We start from the raw sequence: 13705 nt of genomic DNA on the forward strand, positions 1-13705 counted from the left end.
CTCAGTTGACACACTCCTGAAGCCAGAAAGCATCCCGCACATCTGACAATTGCACAACTATAAAAATGTTCAGAAGTAGACACTTAGGAGGTCCTTTTAATGCCTAATAATTGCATGTAACATGACAAAGACACAAGACCTGTCATCCAGAGTTAACAAAGCCTTTTTAATCTCTTTTGTGATGTGAAATGTGGAAAATCCTTTGCTTTTTGTTAAACCTTTAGGTTGAACATTTCCCCCCACAAAAGGTACATCACACTTCATTCATACATACTTTAGATGTTGGGATTCGTAGGTTTCCTGCAATTTCTGGGCACTTGAGGGTTGGTATCTTGTGCTAAACTCAGGATCACAGATGAAAGGTAACAACAGTATAGTAGAGGTGCCCTTAATGCTGCTCCTGAATTGAAGATATTCTCCCCTCCAGATTTGTATTTTCCACTGTATGTTTAACAACTGGCTACTACATTCTCTATGAAGGGTGTAATAACTTCCACAAGATGGCTGAAGTTCATCTCCATTACTAAAATTTATGGCTTTTACTTTAGTAAACAATTTGTCAAGTTTTCTCACTGACCTCAAAAATGATAGACTACATATGCAGCAATTAGCATTATGCTGGTAATAATGCCTAAAAATTAGTTCCATTCTCTTCTCTTCCTATGGTGTACTGCCAAATAAATGTTTGACTAAAAAATAAATGAGGCCTAGTCCCCATCTATAGTTCAATGAAGGCATACAATACATGGCAGTTTAAGGCTGGCTTAGCTAATATTGATCATCTGGCTCTTCAGTTCTACCCCTGCAGACAGACTAACTCATCAGAAACCCCTGATCCTGGACCAAATTAAGAGGTACCTTCACTACATAAAGATTTACTATTTAGACTTCTCTCTGCATTTTGCTTTTTTTTTTTTTTCTTTCAATTCAGAGGAAATGTTGTTCTGTATAGAGACCCTCTCTTTCTTTAGTTGAAGAGAAAACTGCAAGTAAGTTTGGGTTGTCTACTGTGGAAAACAAAAACTATTTCTTTTGTTTCAGTAGCCAGAAAATTTAGAACAAACTCTGTTGTCCAAGATTTACTTGCTGAGTTGCCTGAAACTATGTACTTTTGTGCTCTTTTAATGTTAAATGTCTTCTTTAAAGGCTCTATTTTGTAGGCCTCTTCACGACCTTTTAAAAGAAAATAGGATACAAATTTCAAAAATAAAAATAAAAATATAGTTACAAGTGACTCTCATGAAGCATACTGTATTATTTTCTACTATAAGGTAGGTGTTAAAGATGAATTTAACAGCTGTTTTTATAATGCAGGTGATTTTACACAGAAAATATGCTAGCTTTCCTTCATCATGAAGAATGAGATCACAGTTATTATTATACTAAACAATTACTATGCAGTTCAAATGTTAGCTGGCTACTAATACTAGAATGCCTATTCAACATAGCTACTGAAAGAATTTCTATCTAATCTGGCTCTGGTTCATTAGTTCAATGAATACTACATTCATTAAGTCTTTCTACCTTCCCAAATTCTATTTTTAGAACAGGAAATTATGCTGACTTAAAAAACAACTTAAATCATAAATATACTATGTATAGGTTTTCGTATCTCCTGGATATTATATTTAAAAAAATAAAAAATGTGATAAGAAATATGTTGAAGGGGTATCATAGATGTATAATATTTAAGGTCCCAGTTTTCACTAATCTGAGAAAATGCATGGATGTGATATCTTAAAAAATCAATGAAATTCCATGAAACTTCAATTTCTCGTTTCACTAAGAATTTACTACAAAATATATCAAAAATGAGAATTTATCTCTTTTAAACGGCATGTCTGTATTAGTTATAATTTGATAAATGGTTCCTTTTCATATATTTTTTAAGATCCAAAATCTCAGTGTAATAACATGATTGAAGAATCATGTAACAATGTATATTTTAATATAAGATTTGTGTAGTGATTTGGAATAAATAACACACAGTGAAAAATTTATCATAAACTAAATGCAGTAACAAAAAAAAACCAAAGCTATGTACACATTACCAAGGTCTTTACAATGAGTTATAACGTGGAGCTCCATCACAGCATACTTGTATACAAAGCCACTAATGTGAACACTGAAATAAATCCGTCATGTAGGTCTTTAATCTTGATTTAATAAAGTTTTGTACAGTATCAAATAATATCAAAAGTCTAAAAAAACACAATGAGTTTTTATATCATGTTTATAAATTATTGTTTATATACCATAAAAAACATAAGGTCAAAAGTGCAGTTTAAAAAAAAGTGGAAGTTGTTATTCTTGGTAAGAACTAGAAAAATGTACTATCCCAAGTACGAAGCCATCTGAGGGCTTTTACAGTTTCTTAGGAATTCTCCTTTTACTCTCACACAACCTTGGTTACCATACGCTATAAGATAAACCAATATAAAGGGAGCAAAATCATCTTCTTATAAAAATAACAGGGAACACAAATCTGGTGGTGAGAAATGCTGGAAATAAACATAATTACAGGCTTCTTCCAAAATGAATTAAATGACTTTGCTCACAGGAATGAATGGGCTATCACTGAATGTGACCAAATTTGGGAAATTTCAAAGGATTTTCAGAAATTTTAATCCTTAAGTTTTTAGTCATAACTGGCAAGGGTGCATACATCCTAGGATTATGAATTCTTCTAGTATAAGTAAGACAAGATAGGACCTAAAGGCGATAAATCATATCATTTACCATTCAGAAAAAATAAAGACTAAAAATCCAGTAACTAAAAGGCAGCAGTATAGAAATTAGTCAAGAAACAGATGGGCGAAACAGAACTCCGGGTCTTAATTGGCACTTACCACAGTAACTAGTTATATTTTGAAAAATTCTAGAACAAATGCCTGTATTGAAATATGTGTGGTATGATAACCACTTATATTTAGCAAGAAACCAAAATGGTAAAATCACAAACTTATAAAACAAATTAAATTTAGAGAAAAGAAAAACAAAAGGAATGTAAAGAAAAATCTTATTTTTAAACTTATTGTGGGATCACAATATTGACAAACTGTATCAATCAAGGGCAGTATTCCTGAAGCAGCCTGAGCCTGGCTCAGCAGAACTACTTCACTCTTTAAATGCTATTTAACTGGTACTTTGTTTATGTGACATCAAGCAATAAATGATTATTATTTTTTTCACTGAATGGAGTAAGTTCCTTGGTTGGCTTAACATATAGACTGCCTGAGATAATAAAAACTTCACCATTACAATAGATTAATGGGAAACGAAGGTCTTCCTAGTTTCGACAGGAGAAAAGGGTTGGCTGCTGGAGAGAATGGGTGCTCTGTAGGCTGCATACGTACATACTTAATAATTAATGTCTCCTTTTGTAGAAGATTAAAAATCGATGGATATGGATGCTTGTGCAGAATCATCTCGCCCCCTGACATAAATTTCACAAGGAATCTCCTCCATTACTCTGTCTTCTAGGGCCTGTTCAGGGCACTCATGTGCCTGTTTGAAAGTGTAGCTACTCTTTTTGAAGGTGCTATTAAATGTTTTCATTGGCTGTGGTTGTGCAAAATCATTTCGGAAAGGCAGTTCCATGGAACTCAGGTTGGTCCTGCTTTGTTTGACACTGGATGCTTGCGATCCGCAGTGATGGTCATGAATGCACCGGGAGGCGGTGGAGGAGCGCCGCATCTTCTGGTAGTTGTCCAGTTCTTCTGACAGGTCGGCTAGGTCTGCAGAAATCTCTTTGTCCCTTAGTGAAAACAGTTCATAATGAGGAGGATCAAACACTTCCTGAAATCCAGTTTTATTAAAAGCAGTTTTGCAAGCCATGACCTTTTTTCGAGGCTGTTTCACTTGTACTAAAATAGAAATAATGAGAAGGACCAAGACAATCCCTGATGTAATGCCAATAATTGTTCCATGAGTTTTAGTGATTTGTTCAAATAGTCCTGCTTTTTTCTTTTCTGCAGAAAGAGAAAGAGAAACAATGAGGCTTTCAAAATTCATTAATGAGCCCTGTCCCAAACTGGTAAGGTATTTTTAGGTAAAGCAGAACACATGGGTCAAACAGACCACAGATGATGCCACCTAAAATTAGGTTTTTGAACAAATAAAACAATACCATTATGATTTCTGGTTAAATTAGCCAATCGTAATATGGCTAGATAGATTACATAAAAGAAAAAGGACTTGGTTCTTGCAAATTAAATTAAATACATGAACATAAAGAAAATGCCAGGGGCGCCTGGGTGGCTCAGTTGGTTAAGTGTCCGATTCCTGATTTTGGCTCAGGTCATGATCGCAGTTTGTGGGGTCCAGCCCCATGTTGGGCTCTGTGCTGACAGGAAGGAAGCTTGCTTGGGATTCTCTCTCTTTCTCTGTCCCCTCCCCTCCCCCAGCTCATGCACGCACATGTGCTCTCTCTCAAAATAAATAAACAAAAAAGGAAAATACCAAACAAATACTCTTATTCTATCAAGTTTAGCTTTCTGTTCTATGGCATATCTTTTTTTTTTTTTTTTTAATGCTTACTTATTTTGAGAGGGAGAGAGTGTTCACGAGCAGAGGAGGGGTAGAGAGAGAGGAAGACAGAAAAACCCAAGCAGGCTCTGTACTCTCAGGGCAGAGCCCATCGTGGGGCTTGATCTCATGAACAAACCATGAGATCATGACCCATGCTGAAATCAAGAGTTGGATATTTAACTGACTGAGCCACCCAGGCTCCCCTATGGTATTTCTGATAAACTGCCATGTTGAGGTATATCCACAGTATCTCCACTAACCGCCATCAGCAGGAGAGAACTAAAGTGATCAGGCTAACCCACTTAGGGATGTTATTATCACAATCTACATTTGAATGATTACCTTAAATTACTTCAAGTACTTAAGACAGCCGTATCAGATCACATTAACTTTTCACAGTAAGATATTTACTGAGCTTTTGGAGAATAAAAGGGAGGTAAACTTTAGGACTGAGACAGTGAGTTGATAATGTTTGTAGATATTCAACTATTACCACAAGTCACATTTACCTTAGATATACACTAGAAATAGAGCATAGGAAATTTTATAAAATGAAAAAAAGCGGTTCTTACAAGTCTGTTTTTGCTGCTTAAGTTTTTTTTTTTACATTGATTTATTTTTGAGAAACAGAGTGAGACAAAGCGTGAGCGGGGGAGGGGCAGAGAGAGAAGGAGACACAGAATCTGAAGCAGGCTCCAGGCTCTGAGCAAGCGGTCAGCACAGAGCCTGATGCGGGGCTCGAACTTACAAACTGTGAGATCATGACCTGAGCCGAAGTCGGACGCTCAACCGACTGAGCCACCCAGGCGCCCCTGTTTTTGCTGCTTTTTAAGACTGAATGCATCAATATTTATTAAACAGCATTTGTATATAATTTAAAAAATACTACTATTTTAGGTAACTTTCTAAATTATTCTGAGAATAAGGTATCTTTACAATATGAATAAGAAAATAATGAAAGAAATATTAGAGCAGACTTTTGAACAACTTAAAAAACACAGTACATAAAAATGAATGCTTTTGTTGAGAATAAGTATTTTTCTTTACTTTCACCACATAACAGAGGTCTACACTCTATTTAAAACAAACATTTATATTTTATGTTTCCATTTCTGCCAAAGCAGCTATTGCTAAGTACAGTTGTAGAAAAGGGCATTTTAAGTCTTTCTTAATGAAGGGCAATGGTCACTTTTCTTTCAAAAAGGTTGGCCTTTGCCATTGCACTCACCTTTACAATGATTTTCATCCCAAGGGTATGCACAGTTCTGAACACCATTACAGACTAAAGAATTATTGATGCACATGTTGCTGTGGCAAAAGAAAGTGCTACCTGTGCAGGGAGCTGCAGGAAAGAAAAACAATTTGTTGCTAAGAACTCATTTTGGTTTATTTACACTTAAACTTGTTTCATGAATACACTCCTACTATATAAACAATAAGACAAAGGCCAATACTCTCTGATATGGTCTCACCTAAACTTTTACTTAAGGGTGCCCAAGTGTCATTTTTAAAAAAAAAATTTTTTTTTAATGTTTTATTTATTTTCGACAGAGAGAGTGAGACAGAGCATGAGCTGGGGTGAGTCAGAGAGAGAGGGAGACACAGAATCCGAAGCAGGCTCCAGGCTCTGAGCCGGCAGCACAGAGCCCGACGCGGGGCTCGAACTCACAGACCAAGAGATCATGACCTGAGCCGAAGTCGGACGCTCGATCGACTGAGCCACCCAGGCGCCCCCCCAAGTGTCATTTTTAATGTAATATGAATATATTTGCCATGGTTCTCAAGGAAGTAGTACATAGCCTGGTAGCATTCCAAACTGTTAGAAGAAAATGTTGGTGAGGATGTGGAGACACTGGAACCCTTGGTGCATTGCTGAGGGAAATGTAAAATGGTACAGTTGCTGTGCAAACACTATGGAGTTTCCTCAGAAATTTACACAGATTACCATGTGCTGCAGCAATTCTATTTCTAGGTACATATCTCAAACAACTAAAAGCAAAGATTCAAACACATAATGTACAGCCATGTTCATGGCAGCAATATTGACAAGCACACAGCAGCATCATTCCACCAAAAGGTAGAAATAATCTGAATATCTGTTGATGGATGAATGGATAACCACAATGTGGTGTACACATATCTAATGAAATATTATTCAGTGTTAAAACTCAGAAGGAAATTCTGGCAAATGCTACAACATAGATAAATCTTGACATTCATTATGCTTGAAGGAAGCCAGACACAAAAGAACAAATATTGTAGGATTCCGGGTATATATATGGTACCTGGAGCAGTCAACTCATTGACATAAAAAAAGCGCAATAGCTACCAGAACCTGGAGGAAGAGGGAAATGGGGAGTGTTTAATGGGAGAGTTTCAGTTGGGAGTGATAAAAAAGTTCTGGAGATGGATGGTGGGGATGGTTGCAGAAAAATGTGAATGTACCTAATGCCACCAAACTATATACTCAAAAATGGTTAAAATGGCGAATTTTATGTTATAGAGATTTTACCACACAAAAAAATAACTCTTTAGAATTTTAACATTAATATTTTTTAAAACAACAAAGATTTTGGAACATATACCATGTAATTTTGTATTTTGTATAAACTGTTCTTTCAGCCTGAAATGTCTCCTTCCTCCTTTCCCTTCCTGGTGACCATCTACTCATCTTTCAAGATCATCCAAAATGTTGCCTTGTCTGTGAAGATTCCCTCAATTCTCCTAGGCAGCTAGGGACCCCTGTGTTCCAGTCATACTGTATATGTGCTTCTATCTAACACTTCTCCTTGTTTGTGTAAAAATTTGTTACACTAGATTATGACTCAGTGTGTTTACTTTAGTTAGGAAATAAAGTCTTAGATCAGAGACAAAAGTACCAGCATAGTAATAACGTGTATTTCAGTGTAAAGACACACACACACACAAATCTGAAAGTCAAGAAGGATAGCTTATTTTTTCTTCCACTCAAAAAGACTGCAGAATTATGACAGAAGCTCCTAAAAATCAACTAACCATTTTGATTTCCAAAAATATACTTAAACACAATGTATTTCCTGTCTAAAAAATTCTACATTTATTTTAAGAAGATACATGTCACATCAAGGGAGGAAAACTGAGTACCACTCTCTATTATACTGACAGGCTTCAAATATTTTTTTTATTTTTTATTATATGAAATTTATTGTCAAATTAGTTTCCATACAACACCCAGTGCTCATCCCAAAAGATGCCCTCTTCAATGCCCATCACCTCCCCTCCCCTCCCTCCCACCCCCCATCAACCCTCAGTTTGTTCTCAGTTTTTAAGAGTCTCTTACGCTTTGGCTCTCTCTCCCACTCTAACCTCTTTTTTTTTCCCTCCCCTCCCCCATGGGTTTCTGTTAAGTTTCTCAGGATCCACCTAAGAGTGAAAATATTTTTTATATTTTCTTTTTAAAAGTTTCTTTTCAAGGTGTGCCTGAGTGGCTCAGTTGGTTAAGCACCTGACTCTTGATTTTGGCTCAGGTCATGATCTCACAGTTTGTGGGCTCTGGGCTGACAGTGAGGAGCCTGCTTGGGATTCTCTTGCTCTTTTTCTGCCCCTCCCATCTCACGTGTGAGAGCACATGCTTTCTCTCTCTGAAAATACATTAATATTAAAAAAAAGTTTCTTTTCAAGATGAAAAGAAATATCTAAAATTTTATGAGATTAATAACTGAATTTCTTCCCTAAAAGTATCTTTTTAAAAATAAATATACAATGAACCTTATTAAAACAATAATGAAGTTAGTATTTCTTTCCCTCTAAAGAGAAGGCCCTATCTTTAGGTTACAATCATAGGAAGCTTTGGAATACCTAACCACATTGTCCAACTGCATCATCAGTAATAAAACTGACAGTCTGATAAAAAACAAACAAACAAAAAACCAACACACACATAGAAAACAAAAACCTGACAGTTTGGTATCCACCTGCCTGACCCCTTTGTCTATTTCTCAGTTTGGCTCTGAAAATGGACTACAGAAACAGGTATTTATTGGGTCCCTAGGAAACCCTAAAATATCATCTGATATTTATCAAATATTTATTAGACTTATAATGTAGGTCAATAGACAACATCCATTGCATCACTAATCATCAGGGAAATGCAAATCAAAACCACAATGAGATATCACTTCACACCTGTCAGAATGGCTGTCGTGAAAGACAAGAAATAAGTGTCAGTGGAGATGTGGAAAAAAGGGAACCTTCATGCACTGTTGGTGAGAATGTATATTGGTGCAGCCCCTGCACCAGTATAAAGTTTCTCCAAACAGTATAAAGGTTCCTCAAAAAGTTAAAAATAGAATTACCATATAATCCAGCAATTCCACTTTTGGGTATATATCTGAAGAAAATCAAAATACTAATTCAAAAAGATGTATGCACCCCTCTGTTCATTACATCATTATTTATAATAGCTAAGATATATAAGCAACCTAAGTGCCCATCCATGGATGAATCAAAAATGTGCGTGTATGTGTATACACACACATACATACAATGGAGTATTACTGAACCATAAAAAGGAATGAAATCTTGTCATGTGTGACAACACGGATGGACCTAAAGGGTATTATGCTAAGTGAAATAAGTCAGAGAAAAACAAATACTGATGATTTCATTTATATGTGGAATCTAAAAAATAAAACAAATGTACAAACAAAACAGAAAGACTCAGAAACAGAGAACTAATGGTTGCCAGAAGGAAGTAGGGGTGCGGGGGTGAGATAGGATGAAATAGGGGAAGGGGATTAAGAGGAACAGTCTTCAAGTTATAAAACAAGTAAGTCATGGGAATATAATGTACAGCTTAGGGAATACAGTCAATAATATTATAACAATTTTGTATGGTGACAGATGGAACCTAGACTTATGGTGGTGATCATTTCATAATGTATGTAAATATCAAGTCACTGAATAGAATATCATCCACTGAATGAATGTCAATTATTTGTCAATTAAAATAACATCCAAAATTGCTTTGCTATTAGAGAGCAAATATAAGCTCTCTTTTTTTAAAAGACTGTTTATTTATTTATTTATTGAGATAGAGGGGAGGGCAGAGAGAGAGAGAGAGAGAGAGGGAGACAGAGACAGAGAGAGACAGAGAGAGAGAGAGAGGAAGAATCCCAAGCAGGCCCTGCACTGTCAGTGCAGAGCACAACGCAGGGCTCGATCTCACAAATGTGAGATCATGACCCGAGTCAAAATCAAGAGTCAGATGCCTTACCAACTGAATCACTCAGGCACCCCTAAAATCTCTTTTTAAGGAAGAATCCCCCAAAAGTAATATTCACCCAAGTTCTAGTTCAGCAGGCTTATCTATGGTTAATCATTATGAACTAGGATGTGTTTATCTTTCCTCCCTCCCTACTATAAATTAAATGGAATGTAGGCATGACGTTTATATACAGTTAATTATTCAGTGCACTAAACTTTTAGGCTTGCTTATTTGCTGGGTACTTACCCACTCCAGTTTAAGTATAATAACCCTTAGGTGGCTCTGATAACTAAAGAATCTAAAATAGCTAAGAACTGTGAATAGCTTGGGAAATCATGCTATGAAGCAGAGAATGGAAAAAAAATGGATTAGTAATTAAGAAAAATTGTTTCTGTTATTAGTTAACCTGTCTACTTTGAGATTTTAACTAACTCCTTGGGTCGCTGTTTCCTCTTTTTAAATGAAGGGGATAGACTGTTATCTCAGACTTCTGGTTCTAAAATCAATGAGACTATGAAATTAGTGGTTTCAATCATGTGGATAATTCTATTCTTAGAAGTATCATGTATATAACAAGTAATTTACTCAGAGACTGAACCCATCACATGTATCATTTAAACTATTAAGTAATATTTCATGATTCTTAAAAAAAATGTTTGATGGTTTCAAAACTTACAAGGGCAATACATACGAGTTACATGAATAAGCCATTAGGTTGAGGGCAGAAAAGCCAAAGAAAACATATGATGATGGGGTGCTTGGGTGGCTCAGTCAGGTAAGTGTTGGGCCCTTGAGTTTGGCTCAGTCATGATCTCACGGTTTGTGGGATCGAGCCCCACTTTGGGCTCTGAACTGACAATGCAGAGCCTGCTTGGGATTCTCTCCTCTGCCCCTCCTCTGCTTGCGTGCTCTCTCTCTTAAAATGAATAAATTAAAAAAAAACCAGTATGGTGGTATTTTATTTAAGTACAAACTTAGCTGGTAACCCACTTCAGTTGTGTCATGTATATTATAAAATTATATTACACCCATGTGTGCAGTTTAACATAACAAATGGCCTAGAGAACACACAGTATTTTTGAATTTCTCACTTCTAAAAACTGGAGTTTTCTGGCTTTTTGTTTATGTATCATACAACAATCCTAATACATACTATATCATATTACCTGCTGACCTCTAATTTTACCTATCTTATCCAGTTCACAAATGAGAATACAGGGAACAGAAGCTATTTTCAAGACAAGCTGAGTGAGGTTGTAAGTACTGTGGCTTCTAGGCATGCTGATTTTGAGTCAAACTATCATTAGCTCTTTAAGTTTATCCATAGAACATTGTGTGACCACATTTGGATTCTCTTTATGGTTCAAAAGTGGCAAAAAAAAAAAAAAGACAGGTTTTCTGCTTAGAGTTTCTCACTGACTAAACAGTAAGTAGAAAACACCCTCATGAGGTTTTTATTTTATAGAATTCTTTACAATTGCTCCCCACATGATTTAAAGCAATTAGAAAGCAGCAGTGATATCAGGTTTTGTTTTGTAGAAATACATTATATTCATAATTACAGATGTATTAAGCTCTATGGATTTTCAGTGGGTAAGCATAGCTGTTTATGATGAGAATCAAAGTATCAGTTATTGACCTGGGATGCTAATGACATGCTTCAATTAAAAACTATAAAAAATGGCTGAATTATAGCAATTTATAAGTAAAGGGCAAAGAGAATAGCAAAAATAGTGCCAGTTATGAACTATTTTCTACTTCTAGCCTGAGGACTTTCTCTTTTCCCTTTTACTCACTACTGGATCATGGCATGAGAAAGAAGAAGGGTTATGGTTTCAGCCCCTCTTCCCTTCCCATGAGATGTGGCAATGATGCTGAAAGATGGTCTGTCCTTCAACTAGGCCTGCAGGGGCCTATAGGCAGTATGTCACTGAAAATCACATTATGGATTTATTTTGACAAAAATAACTTCTGTTGCTTTCATGGTTGTAGTCCTAGAAATTATCTTCCTAAAACCATATCCTGTCTGAAAGAGTGAGGTGTATATTAGTATTCAGTGCTTGGGAAGAGGTCAAACATATTGACTGACTGTTATTCTGTATCTTTCACTTTAGCCAAGTTATATTATTTTAGTCATATCTGTAATCCACAATGGGTAGGTATGAAGTGTATCTCATGCAGATTTAGTCCATTTATGTAAACCTTTTCTGAAATATTGATTGTTTTCATGGATGGATTCATAACAGTTACAAATTGTTAACAGTTTAGAGAAAAACAAAAAAGTTTAACAATTTGAATTAATGATGAGCATATAAAAATGTATGGTTTGGAGCTCTCTAATGTGATTAAAAGGAGATTTCCTGGGCACCTGGGTGGCTCAGTTGGTTAAGCATTTGACTCTTGATTTCGGCTCAGGTCATCACCTCACGGTTCACGGGTTCAAGCTCCATGTCAGGCTCCAAGCTGACAACATGGAGCTTGCTTAGGATTCTCTCCCTGTCCTTTCTCTCTACCCCTCCCCCACTCCCTCCATCCCTCCCTCTCTCAAAATAAATAAACATTAAATAAAAAAAAGGAGATTTCCAAACCAGGACTTTTGTTTTAGAAAACTTATAAAATCCTTTACTTTGATCACATACATATGACATTTGTTTTTTGGAGGGGTGGTTTTCTTGTTCTTCATGGATAATAAAGCTAAATTTAGGATATGGAGCTAAGTCTATTGCAACCTTTAACTTAGTTTTATATTTAATTATTGTAAAGATATCACTTGAGGGAGGCTTTTCACCTGTTTACTTATCAGATTTGTACTGATGGAGACATCACTAGTGCAGATACAGAAATACCTTAACTAAAACACATCAGAGAATAATTTTGCATTTAAGATTTAGACCAGTGTTACCCAAAATATAATGTAAGGCAAAATATGAACAAGTAGCCACAATAAAAAAGATATTTAGAAAGAAACAAGTAGAATTAATTTCACTAGTAGCTTATTTAACCTCATATATCTTTGCAGAAAAGAGAAATACAGAAGGACTGAGGCTGCTACCTTTAGAAGGGTCTGTGTGCAAGTTTGGCCCTTAGTTTTGGCAACTGAGAACTTGACTTTCCTCCATTCCCTGACTGGTAAGGTTCATGGTGCCCAGAGTTGGTGTGAACAACATCATTTATGCCATATACCTTCTTTCCTTTCGTGAGCCTACAATTTTGGTACAGGCAAGGCAGATAGATGGTGCCTATGTGCCTAGCCCTCAATAAAAACTTGGGTGCTGAGCTCTAAGTGGGTTCTCTGGGCAGAAACGTACATGTTACTGCATTTTTTGTTGCTTAAGAAATGCACATGCTTAGTATGCCCTTCATGGGAGGGAGAGAGGATAAGGAAGTCTGTGAAAGGATTTCTCCAGACTCAGACAGTATTTTTCCTTTGTTGATCCTATATCCTTTCACTGTAATAAATTTTAGCTGTGAGTATTCAAATGTATGCTGAGTCCTGTGAGTCCTTCTAGCAAATCACCTACCATGTGGGTGGTGTTAGGGAGCCCTGAAACAATATCCAAAATATTCTCATTTAACACGTATATAAAATATAAGGAGATATTTTACATTATTTCTTATCAAGTCTTTGAAATTCAGAATAAATCTTCATAATTATAGCACATTTCAATTTAGATGGGCCACATTATGAGTGTTCAATAGCTACATGTGGCTGATGGGCACTGTTGGAAAACACAGGTACAAGATGTTGGGAATAAATAAGACGAGGAGAAAGGAAAATGGCTGAAAGGCTTTCTTGCTAACTTTAACTGTATCTTTGTATCAAGCACTGCTTTGTAGTCATTTGAAATAGTGAAGCAGCCTTTACATAGCTGTTTTTTTCAAGTTTGAAAAGTTGATAAAAATTTTCTGGACACAGTTGATATCCATCAA

The 13705-nt window shown here is 36.0% G+C and overlaps 1 protein-coding gene across 2 annotated transcripts in view; it reads right to left on the minus strand.

Moving 5' to 3' along the window:
• Positions 1-2131: 2131 nt before the first annotated feature.
• NETO2 (neuropilin and tolloid like 2) overlaps positions 2132-13705 on the minus strand; it is a 55882-nt gene continuing 44308 nt past the window's right edge. For both annotated transcript variants that reach the window (XM_042969776.1, XM_042969775.1), the window contains exons 8-9: positions 5759-5872; positions 2132-3971 (exon numbers count right to left, since the gene is read on the minus strand). In XM_042969776.1, the coding sequence (XP_042825710.1) occupies positions 3391-3971; positions 5759-5872 (695 nt within the window). In that variant the 3' untranslated portion in view covers positions 2132-3390. The remainder of the gene's footprint in view (positions 3972-5758; positions 5873-13705) is intronic.

Source organism: Panthera tigris, chromosome E2 (genome assembly GCF_018350195.1).
Source record: "Panthera tigris isolate Pti1 chromosome E2, P.tigris_Pti1_mat1.1, whole genome shotgun sequence".
Taxonomy (NCBI): Eukaryota; Metazoa; Chordata; class Mammalia; order Carnivora; family Felidae; genus Panthera; species Panthera tigris.